Source organism: Gallinula chloropus (genome assembly GCF_964237585.1).
Source record: "Gallinula chloropus genome assembly, chromosome: 17".
NCBI classification, from domain to species: domain Eukaryota; kingdom Metazoa; phylum Chordata; class Aves; order Gruiformes; family Rallidae; genus Gallinula; species Gallinula chloropus.
Genome location: NC_140102.1, coordinates 11,927,740 through 11,939,774, shown reverse-complemented (window position 1 = coordinate 11,939,774; position 12,035 = coordinate 11,927,740). Strand labels below are relative to the sequence as shown.

The following is a 12,035-nucleotide window of genomic DNA, read 5'->3' as shown; positions in this document are numbered from 1 at the left end:
CTTCCTCACTCCACTGCCTGTACCTGAGTGTAGAGGTGAAATGGTATTTGTTGGGGGGAAAAAAAATCCTGCAAGAGGACTACAAACACAGAAACTGTGGCTACATGGCACCAGGTGGTCAGTAGGTCTCTGTAAAGGTGGTTTGTGCTAAAGTGAGAATATGTCTGCATGCTCTTTGAATCGTGTGTAGAAGGACTACCCTTGGCTGGCTGTTTCCACTGTGGAGCAAACCTGAAACTCTACCAGTAAAGTCACATTCACACTTTCTTCTTCCTTCTTTAGTTACCCCCAGCCCAAAGCAGTTAAAGTTAATGCAATTGCCTTTTTCAAGTGGAATCTGAGCAAGAGATTTCTCTTCTGCTCTCAGAGCTCTCGGCGAAGCGACGACGACACCTTAGAGGAACAGATCAGGAGAACAAGTGAGGATTCCCGAGCCCTGAGAGAATTAATGGAGGGAGAACGGGGGAAACTGAGGCAGAGTTTGGAGGAGCTGCAGCGACTGCACAGCCAGGTTAGCAATTCCAGCAGTTTTCATGTGGTCTTTTAACACCTGTGTTCATGCTCCAAAACATACCTTCTGTAGAAGAGACCAACATGACAAATAACCCAGGAGGATTTGCACCAAAACCAGTTATGGTTGGATGAGGGAGACCCTGTTAAACCCAGTGCAGAGGCTTTATGCATTTAGGGTCAGAGCTTTTGACAGGTTGCCAGACATCATCTCAAGCAGCCAAACTTCCTTTAAACTTTTCCCCCAGTCTGCTTTTTAGCCTACATGCATGTCTGGCTCAAGTTATCAGCAGAAGACCCCAAAGTACAAGGCTGCATGATATAGGGTACTGGAAACCCATAGGTATCCAGTCCACCCCATCTTGCCTGCACTAAGCCCTCATAAAGCACGTAGGCACCCACTGGATGGACAAAACAATGCTGCTCTGCTGTGCATGGTGCAAGGTTCACCCTGCTTCCACAGCAGCATGACAAAACCCTCACCAACACACACCTAGAGAATCTTAATCACAACCAGCCTGGCACCAACCCTGGACCAACAGCAACCAGCTAAGACCATCTCAACAGCAATGAACGATCCAACCCTGAAAGCAACACCACAGCCAAAGCACAGAACCACGCTGCATCCACGCTGAATGATGCCCTGTCTGTGCCTGAGGTCCTGTGCCAAAAGCAGCCAGTGGAGACAGGTACTCAAGGGGATGCTCTGCAGTCCCTGTCTCCGTGGGACAAGTCTCCAAACACTGGAGGGGATTTGGAGGCCGCAGCAAAAGCAGCTGCTGGTGCAACACCCACTGCATTGGAGTGGGGAAACCCTTGGCTGGTATTGCCAGTGGGGCTGTATCCATCACCCTTGTGCCATATGCCTTTGGAGAAGAGAAAAGAAAACACACCACTGCTCAGAAACTCAGCACAACCTGGGGTCTGACAGCCTTGTGTAGGGCTATGGGACCTCCCACCATGGGGCCAAAGAAACAAGGAGCATCATTGCATCCCCCCAGCAGTGACAGCTGCACGGGTACAAGGATGGGAAACGGACTCGCTGCCAAAGCAGCTGATCAGATGTGGGCTGCAGCAAGGGAGCAGCCCTGGCACATCTCCTTCTCCAAGAATCACTTCTCTCAGCAATGTGGCCACCACAAGAGACACTTTGGAGGGTCCAAACATCTGCCCTCAATGAGACATGAGCCCAAACATTCCTCTGGCCATGCTGCCATAGACCTGTGCTAACAGAGACCATAAGAAGCTTTCTCACAGATTTTCAGTGACTGTTCATACAGCTGCCTGCTTGTCTGGGTACAGCACTGAGTCCTTACCACTGCTCCTGGGCACAAGAGGCCTTGACAGGACACCAGGTGGGAACAGCACTTGGTTCTTTGCTGTGGCTGGTCTCCCCAAACTTCCCAGCCAGGAAGGACCAGAGGACTCACCCTGGATTGCAAGTCTGGACCCCCATCTCTGTTTGCAGGGGTCCCTGACTACCAAAGCTCTGAATATTTGGTGAGCAGAGGGAAGACTGCAGTTCCACTTTCTTCTCACACCTCTGCCTTGCACGGGGAAAGATGGGGCATAACTACAAATGCAGCAGACACTGTGCTCAGAGAAGCTTTCCAGCCTGACACAGCAAGCACACATTTTCCACAGCTTCTGCCCATCAACCAGCTTTGCATTTACTCAAGATAAATAATTATTATTAATAATTATTCTCACCTCCCATAGAAGAGGCACCATTGCCTCCAGTTTAGTACCAAAGAAAATCAATGACCATGGAAATCTGGCCCAGCCAGAGCAGCAGTGCTTTGCTGTCTCCACATCCCTCTGTGCCATCGCTGGCAATGGTACAAGGAAAGCTGAACTCCTCCTAAACGGCTTTTGGGACCTGGCAGCACCACATACATGCATTGCTCCTGCCTGAGAGTAAGATGAGCTGCTGGAGACAGGAATTGTCCCAGCCACTGCCTACATCAGAAAGCAATTTCACATCTTCTGCCTGGTCTGTTCCCTCTGTCCTACCTGAAACATGGGCAAAACCAAATCAAACCTCAAACCCATCCCCAGTGCAGCTTCTTGGGCCTCTTGATCTACCACTCTCTGGATTTCAGCAGAAGTGCTCAGCACCTTTCACAGACCTCCCACACCTGCCTCTTTGTCACCTCACCACTCCGAGGTGCATCCTATGCTGGGCTGGTGGAGGGCACAGCTTGGGCAGAGCTCCCTGATTCCCTGGCAGCCCCAGCACACAACGGGGAGCCCCTGCACACAGACAGGGCACGTTCACACCCTCCTCTTCCCCCCCCCAGCCCAGCCCTGCTGCACTAACAGCAGATCCTCCCACGCTGTTGATGTGATGAGCCCTTTTTGACTGTCTGCCCTCTATTTAAAGATTTCTTTGAGGATTCAAGCACAGCTAGGCTGCATTTAGAGAAAGGAGGTGGGTCAAATGCTGGAAGGGTTTCCAGGTGGTGGAGTAGTGTAACAGAGCATGTGTGTACCCCAGACAAAGAAATTAAATACGTATGAAATACTGTGAAGCAGTGCTAATGCAATCCTTGCATGATTTCACACCCTATTAACTCACTCTGCTCAGGACCAAGATGATAGATCATTTCTCAGACTATTTAAGACTCTGCACATATTTTAAAGTCTAATTAAAATTGTAAGATATGCCAGTAACACCTTCCATGGCGTGAAAGGGAATTTTCACATCCTTTGTCTTCAGCTTCATACTACTTCAAGAGACAGAACGGCCCTTCCCCCAGGAAGTCTTATTTTCTGATAGATGATGTTTGCAATAGTTTAACCCTCAAAAGATCAGAATACAACAGCCAGATTCAGAGGATGCATGCACAAGTGAATGGCTAAGAGAGGGGCACTATTTCAGCACTGATGCCATAGTGGGTTTAAGGCCACTGGGACAGCAAAGTTGCAGGTGGGTCCTGCCCCATACAGCTTTCAGTGCTGCATGTTACCCAGGCTGTCCTGGTGACTCATCTTGCTCAGACTGGCACTGTTGGCATCACAAGGTGAGCCAGCACATTGCAGGGGGCGGTTGCACCAGCACTACCAGCCCCCTCCCAGCAGACACAACTTCTGCAAGCAGGGTAGCTCAGCCTCCAGCCTGCTCCATATGGCTTTTTGGGGGTTTTTAACTCTACTCATAGTGAAATTGTCCAAGCAACCCTGGGTTTCACACCTTCCCTCTGCCCACAGGTCACACTGCTCAGTGTGGAGATGACAACGCTGAAGGAGGAACGGGACCGGCTGCGAGGTGCTAATGAAGAGAAGGAGACAAGCGAGCGGCTGCTGCAGGCCATCAGGGACAGAGATGAGGCCATTGCCAAGTAAGTGGTGTGAACAGCAAAAGCCAGGCTGGGTTAGCAGCTGTGGAGTGTCTCAGCAGGAGAGGGTGGTGGTGGTGGGTTTTTCCCACCCCCCCATGAATTTCAGGAGCTGTTACAAAGTGATGGAGTGAGTCTTGGCTTTGCTGGCATTGGGAAATGCTGCCAGGAGATGCTGATTTCCAGAGATGCACCATGGCAGGATTGGGGCATTTAGGAGGCTGTGAACCATGATTTTGCCATCCCTAGAACTGGTCTGAGTCACAGCAAAGAGGAGGGATTTCAGGGAACCCAATGGAAACACTAGGTCTGCCCTATTTGTCGTATTTTTCTTCTTTTTCAGACACAGACCTTTGCTTTCCTGCCCATCCCTGTTACAGCCCTGCTTAGGCTTCTTCCCTAAACTGTTTCTCTGGTCACTCACTTTCCTGGTCTAGGGTGGTTTTTGCATCACCAGTCCTGTAATTTGCTGTTTCTCCTTTCAGGATTCTCCCATTGTTTTGACTATTTTGCCCATCCTACTTGCAGACCTGTGCAGCTTTGCTGCCCCCTGCCCTGCCCCACCCCCAGCTCCATGCTTGTGCCTGCATCACTGCCCCAAGCACTCTTTGTCCAGAGGAGAGGGGCACAGACATTCTCACCCCTGTGCTGTAGGTACAGAAGATACATCTGATAATCTCTCCAATAAGCAGATGGGCCAGGACACCACAAGTCCATCTCTGTATGGAAATGCCTAATATTCAAGCCCTTGGGAAGAGGAGTATCTTAAGAGCATTGCACCTCTGAGGATGTGGGGAGCTAAATCAGCACACACAGTCCCTTCATCTTTTATTAAGTGACCCAATCATCCATGCTGCTCTCACTGGGGAGCTGGCTACCAAATTCCCATCCCCATCCTCTGTAACACCTCCATCTGTTGGCAAAAAGCAGGAGCATCCCAGCTGCACTTGCCGGGTGCAAGAGAGGTGGTTCTGACATTTCCAGTGCGTGTGGGCTGCTGGTTCTGCTGTGGCTATGGCAACGTGCTGCTGCCGTGATAAATCCCCCGGTAATAGCTGAGCAGCACCGGGGAGCTTCACAACAAGAGGCTATTTAAGGTCCTGAGACCCACAGCCAGGAGCAGAAGGGGACAGCTTCTCCACAGCACTTAATGATCCCGCAGGGACAAAGCACTAATATTTACGGCTGGCTGTCCTGCCGTGGCAGGGGACCAGAGAAAGGGGGACATGGCCAGTGCAGCCTGGTGAGTGGCAGGTGATTAATGAGCACAGAGTGGCTACGAGTGAAAGCAGACAAGAGCAGCTTGTTGCTAGAAATGAGAGCCTCCCTCTGCAGGCTGAGCAGGCTGCTCCCGGGCAGTGAGCTGCTGGGAGGCTCCTGATATCACAGAATCACAGGGTGGGAAAAGACCTTTAAGATCATCAAGTCCAACTGTTCCCATCCTGTGCTAAACCATATCCCTAAGTACCTCATCTACCCTTTTTTAAAACACATCCAGGGAAGGTGACTCAGCCCCTCCCTGAGCAGCCTGTTCCAGGCCCTGACAACTCTTTCAGTGAAAGTTTTTCCTAATATCCAATCTGACCCTGCCCTAGCACAGCCTGATGCCATTGCCCCTTGTCCCATCTCCTGTCACCTGGCTGAAGAGACCATCGCCCACCTCTCTACAACCTCCCTTCAGGTAATTGTAGGTGGTGAGGTGGTCTCCCCTCAGCCTCCTCTTCTCCAGATTAAACACCCCCAGCTCCCTCAGCTGCTTCTCATAGGATTTGCCCTCCAGCCCCTTCCCCAGCCTGGTTGCCCTTCTCTGGGCTCACTCCAGGACCTCAATGCCCTTCCCACTTTGCACCTCAAGGGTTAAGGCACTTTTGTTGAAGCCCCCCCCAACCTCCAGAAAAAAAAAACCCTGACTCTGAACAGAAATAACATCAATGCCTGAGGCAGACACCTGGCATGGAAAATTTTTAGCTTGAAGCTGAAGTTTGGCAGCACGTGAAGCAGTAAGAAAATGGGATCTTGTAATAGGTGTTAAGCAACCACTACCTGGAATATAAACACAAATTCCCAAATTGCTCTTCTGCTGGGAAGCACAAGGGAGCTATTAGGAGGCAATGAATTAGCTACAGTTAATAAGATGCAATTATTTCTCCTGAAAATGTTTCCAAGGAAAGATGGTTCCCACCGAGTCATGCTGCAGCTTGCCATCACACAGCAGTTAATTGAAAAGCTAAGGTTTGTGCTCACCTGTGTGCTCCCAGCGTGCTGAGCAGCATTTCCCAGCTTGGCAGCTTAGGACATTGCTCCTTCCCAGAGGACAATTCCGTTCCACTAGCCAGTAGCAACTGGAACATCTCAGCTGTAGAGCAGCCAGGACCTTTTGGGCAACCTTGGCCATGGTGTCACACGCCTGGTGACCACCAAATGCCTAGAAAGAAACACAGCAGGTATATAATGCTACCAGGAGATGCTGATTTCCCAATCCTGTTGAAATTGGGAGCTTTCCTTAAAGCATAACATTTAATTCAAACAATTTTAACAGCTTGCCATTCTTAAAAAAGCTTGTGCAGTGATAAACATCCTTCCTTCCTTCCTTCAGTCCAAGGCCCCACTGACAGCTGAGTTGTATTCTTTGAGCTATTTTTCTTTGGTTTATATTACAATTTATTGATCAAGTGACCAGACACAGATCATTTGGGTTTTAGCCCATCCCATTTCCTTTCCTGGGCATTAGTAAACAGAGGAAATGGGGAAAAAAATCTCTGTGTAGATTCTACCTCATTTTAGATCTCCGTTTTGAATGGCAGATCCCACACACTACCCAGGCCCACTATCTTACCTCACACAACAGTGCATCTGGATATCTTCCTGTATTCTTCAGAGGGTGCTTACCAAAAATCCACTGGTTTTATAGTGATGATGTCTACAGTTCTGCCCCACTCATCAGATGAATAGACTGCCCAGAGGACAACAGCTTAGGGTTGGGGACTTGCCAGCGAAGGAAACTGTTGACTTCTCCTCAAGGATATGTTTAACACTTCCTTTTATAAATTGAACAAAGAATAAATAAATTCAAACCCAAAACCAGTCCCATGCCCCAATTTCTCACCCTTCCCCCCAGGAAGAACGCGGTGGAGGTGGAGCTAGCCAAGTGCAAGATGGACATGATGTCCCTCAACAGCCAGCTGCTGGACGCCATCCAGCAGAAGGTGAACCTCTCGCAGCAGCTGGAGGCCTGGCAGGTAAGCAGCAGCCCCTCTGGTCACCACAGGACAGGGTCTGGGTGGCACACAGCCTAGGGGGTGACCTCCCCACCCCCAGCCCCCCGTGGGCTTGCTATGTTCCCAGCCTGAGCATCCACAGAGAGGAGGGAGGATTTGGCTTGTAGAGGAGTGCAGTGGTGCTCAGGGGGTTGAAACACAGCCCTCCCCTGCTCAGAGCCTTTCAGCTGTGTGCTGTTAATTAAGTACACAGGAATACCCATTTAAAATGGACAAACAAGCTGTTTCTCATGGCTGTAACCTGCTGTGGCCTGAGAGGGAAGGTGTCTGTGTGGGAGATGTCCCTGTGCAGGCACAGCCTTGAGGACCTGTGGGCACAGCATGCCTTTGCAATTCCATGATGGGGTAGAGAGAGGCTGTGGCACTTGCTGTGTGGTATAGCTGCACTGTTTTCAGCAACTCAGAAGATCCAGCACGATGGAGAAGCTAAAATCCCAAGTCTCCACCAAGGTAAAAGAACCCCAAACCCGTGGCAGTTCAGCAGCTGCCCTGAAGATGCTCTGCAGCAGGGGGGAAACCCGTGCAGGGGCAGAGTGTCCTTGTGAGCAGACACAGCTGTCTCCTCCCACAAACCAGCACTGAGGGAGGGTGACTTTAACAGAAAACAAGCAGATCCAAGAGAAAAAGGTCTGGGCCAGTTACACTCGTTTGTTGCAGACTGTGCAAGACCCCGACTCTACTAACAAGAGCCTGAGGATAGAAACCTGTCCTGTACAACCTCACTCCTGTTTCAACTCCACTGTGTTTTCGTTTCTCTTTTCTTTCCTTTTTTGTTTTTCTTTTCCTTTTTTTTTCTCCTTCTCTTTCTCCTGCTTACAGTTTGCTTCCTCAGGGCTTTTTACTATCTGGCTCCTTTGGTTTCTGATCTAGTGGCCTTTCTCAGTTCCTGTACCAACAGCTTTAGTCGTACACCCCTCCTGCCTTTGAGGTGAGCTCCCCCCCACCCACCCTCACCATGCACCCACCATCCCCTCACCTGCTCCATTCGCTGCCACCATCACCCACATCCATCTCTGTCCTCACCATCATCTGGCAAGGGGGGCCAGTGGGGGGTCTCCATCACCCACCAACATTCTGCACACACACACTCCCACCCCAGCACCAGGCCAGGGCATGAGGACCAGCATCCTACAGCTCGTGGTGAGGCTTTACCCCCACAGCTCACCACAGGGAAAGCCAGGCTGCAGCACACATATCTCCATCAGGCATATCTCATATCTAGAAAACTTCCTGAAATACAGGCTTGATCTTGCTTCTCAGCTTCATTATCTAGTAAAGTGACATTCACTGCTCTGCACTGGGGCTGTCTGTATCCAAATTCTGCTTTAATCTGGATGGTGGATATAAATTGAGACTGCCTTACTGGTACATTCAGTATTTAGTGCTGGGATATCCCAAGCTTCAGGGTTTAACAACAGACATCTGCTTTCTCACGTCACACTAGGTCATCCCATGGCAGCAATACAGCAACCCCAATCCTGCTCCCATCAGCTCTCTGAGAGGAGGATCAGGCTCACCAGCACTGTGGGCAGTTGTCCACAACATACTGCCCAAAGTGTTACTATGCAGCAGCAAAATAGTTTCCAAGCACCTGATATGCCCAGAGCAGAAGCTTAACCAGAGGGGCACCAAAGAACTCAGGTGATTTACAGATTTTGGGGGCTACTTTGCAAAGCTAAACATATCTGATAAAATAGGATGAGATTCTCTACTTTAGCTGAGCATAATTGGGGGCTTTAATCTGATAACATTTTGCTCTTGCATAACTCTAGTCTGCACTTGACCAAGGACCATCAACAAGATCAGTTTTCTGTGAGCACATCATCTTACAGGCTGTAAGATATGCCACAAGCAGGATACCACACATCTGGGCCAAGCACAGGAGTGGATGTGCACCTTGCCCCCATGCCTAACCTGACCCCCACTGGTATTCAACATCTGACTGGGGGCAGGAGAGGTGTTAGTGAGGGTAGGGAAGGAACATGGAGCAAACTCGGAAGAGGGCTGCTTCTCTGAATTGAGAGCTCAGGGGCTGCAGTCCAGTAGTGACAGGGGCACTGTTAGGTCAGAAGATGCTGCAGTGTCAGCAGAGAGCTGTAGTCTGCACAGCCAGAGCCACCCAGGGCTCCCTGAGCAGCTCCAACACTTACCTGAAGCACAGGAGCCCAGCTCCAGCACACAAAACCAGTACATGCCCTTTACACCTCCTGCAGCCTCACCCCTGCTGCAAAGAGCAGAAACTCCTGCCCAGGGCACATCAGGACCCTGTTATCCAGCTTTATGGGACCACTCTACCAGCTGGGTCTCACAGTGCTAGTGTTTGTCCTCCCTGCACATCCCTGGACACTCCTGCAGCTCTGCTCCAGCCCTGCTGAGTACATCTACACCAACACAGCCAAGCGCTGTGCTCTCCGATTCACACACTGACCAGACAGGGGCCTGAGCACAGTGCCCTCTCAGGAGTGCCTACTGTATTTTTATATATTTTTGGGGATGTGTGTTCATATATATATTCAAATATATATAAAAATCATACTCATCCCTTGTTATAGGCTTAATCAAGGACAGAGATCTGCCATGCTGGAGCCTGGGTGCCTACCTCATTTACTGAAAGAGGTGCCTTCAAAATCCACATGGCAGCTTCACCTCTGGAAACCCATTTCACCTTAATGCTGATGTTTACCTTAACCTCTACAACTCTCCCTCTGCCTTTCCCCTTTCCAGCCCTGCTCTGAAAAGATCCAAAGCTTCCCCTGTCTACGTAGCTCTGCAACCTCTTGCTCCCCCAGGGGAGGCCCCTGTACTAAATTCAGGCCCAGGCCGTGGCTAGCAATCCTTTCCCCCACAGAAGATGCTGCAACAAGAGATTAGCCATTGTTCAAGTTTCTGGTCCAAGTTGGCAGGTTAAATTCCACATGGAGCTACAGAGCAGCTGGGGCACCTGCTGGGTGATGGCAGCGCCTTCCCTTCCACCTCAGGGCTGCCTTCTGTGACAAAGTGCCAAATGACCAGCACTTCCACCTCCACAGGGTACCCCTGTCCTCACTAAACAGCGCCCTCAGTCCTAATCAGAGACCAGACCCCTGGAGAAGAGTTGCTTTCTCCTGTGGGGCTGGTTTGTGTACTCACATTCTCACTGAGCTACAGTTTGAATATGCTGTTACAGTAGAAATAATGGATCTGAAGGTTTCAAGTTTTTAGAATTGGTAGCCAGGTTTTCAAGGAACTCATTAGCACGTCATTAGCAGCAACAGAACCCCCCATGGGGTCTGGTGGGCCCGTGCCTGGCCCCAGCCCCTGGGCTCCAGGCAGCACCCTCCCCAAAGAAGCCCCACTAACAGTGTACAGACAGCTCTCCCATTCCTACCAGCCTCCCTGCTCCACAGGACAAGCACACAGACCAACTCAGGACAGCCATCCTTACTTTTCCAGCCTTTGCTTTCAGCTGCATTTGGGTTTTTTTTTTAATTTCTCCCCCCTAAAGGGGATGTCTGCAAGCTGCAGGCACCAGAGAAATGTAATTTAGGGGTGTCACAGAGTCCCAAGCAGGTGCAATGCTCCTCTGCAAAGACCACCTGAGCAATTTATACCTCAAAATTATGTGATTTACCTTCCTCAGTCATTGAAAAGCCTCGTGGCAGCAAGGAAGGCTGAGCCTGCTGCCAAGTGGGGAGCTGGCCCTGTCCCCACTCTTGTCATCCATCCTCCATCACATCACAGCACGCTTCATGCCCATCTCAGCCACAGCCCTGCCTGAGCTCCCCTTGGGCATCCACTGCCACTAACAAGCCTCTCCTCTCCCTCTGCTGCAGGATGACATGCACAGGGTCATTGACCAGCAGCTGATGGACAAACACCCGAAGGAATGGAGCCAACTTGCTTATTCCTTCTCCAGTGGCTACGGCACAAAGAGGAGTGCCAGACCCTCCCCCGTGTTCAGGCCAGAGCAGCAGGGGGACGAGCCCATCGGGGCAGAAGGGAACCGTCTCTTTTCCTTTTTCAAGAAAAATTAATTGGAAAAAGAGAATCCTCTCCAACAAATCCTGCTTCAAGATGGGGAGTGGGGCAGCTGCCCAGCTTGCTGATGGACCCAACTCTGATCCACTGAGGGAAAAAACAAAGAAGGGGGCACAGGAGTTAACCCTTGAGACTCTGCACTATTTACACCGCACCTGGTCTGAACCAAATGTTTACATGAGTTGGAGAACTGCAAATTGACAATGTGGTACTGATAGAAAGGAACTTTCCTTACTCTTTAAGCGAAGTGATAAACTTCAGGGTATATTTTAGGCGCTTTGACACAGTCCAGTTTCTGCTGTGAAGAATAATCTGGTTGTCTTAAAAGCATTCTCATGCTGGAGAAGGAAATAAGCAGCCCCAAGACAAAGCAGCGCAGGGGATTGAGAACTGTCATCACAGCAAGCACAGGAGGAAGAAGAGGGCTGAATGCAAGAGAAGAAGAGAGGAGAGTCACTCATACCGCCCTCCAGTCCTGGCAGCTGTGGTATCCTCCATCCTTCCCTCTGAGACTGGAGTCGCTCTAGCCTCAGCATGGCCATGTTGGGACATGTGTAGCTTTCTCCGTGGTGGAAGTTGAGCCCTCACTGCAGATCCTGCCTGGGCATCATCTCCTGCAGCTCTGTGTAGCTGTTCACCCCATGCAGGGACTCCAGGCTCCTCGCAGATGGGAGAATTTGTAAGATTGCTGATGTTCCTGTCTTCTCTGGCTCCCTCCTGTTACAGAGAGAAGAGCTGCAGAGGCCGTAGTTCCACAGAATGTTAACGATTTCTCCCCAGAAGACTGACCATCTACAACAGATTACAAACTGTGTAAGAGTTGTGGATGCTCAGTCCTGGGGCACCTGCTGTCCCTCCAACAGCCAAAGGTAGTTGCGGAGCTTCAGCAAGT

The 12,035-nt window shown here is 50.4% G+C and overlaps 1 protein-coding gene across 1 annotated transcript in view; it reads left to right on the top strand.

The window, feature by feature from the left end:
- The window catches only part of BICDL1 (BICD family like cargo adaptor 1), a gene marked incomplete at both ends in the record, with an annotated part of 46,280 nt that extends 35,141 nt beyond the window's left edge, over positions 1-11,139 (top strand). Inside the window, 4 exons of the mRNA XM_084271895.1 lie at positions 368-511; positions 3,721-3,851; positions 6,967-7,087; positions 10,939-11,139. Of these exons, the coding sequence (XP_084128021.1) occupies positions 368-511; positions 3,721-3,851; positions 6,967-7,087; positions 10,939-11,139 (597 nt within the window). The remainder of the gene's footprint in view (positions 1-367; positions 512-3,720; positions 3,852-6,966; positions 7,088-10,938) is intronic.
- Between the last annotated feature and the right edge of the window lie 896 nt (positions 11,140-12,035).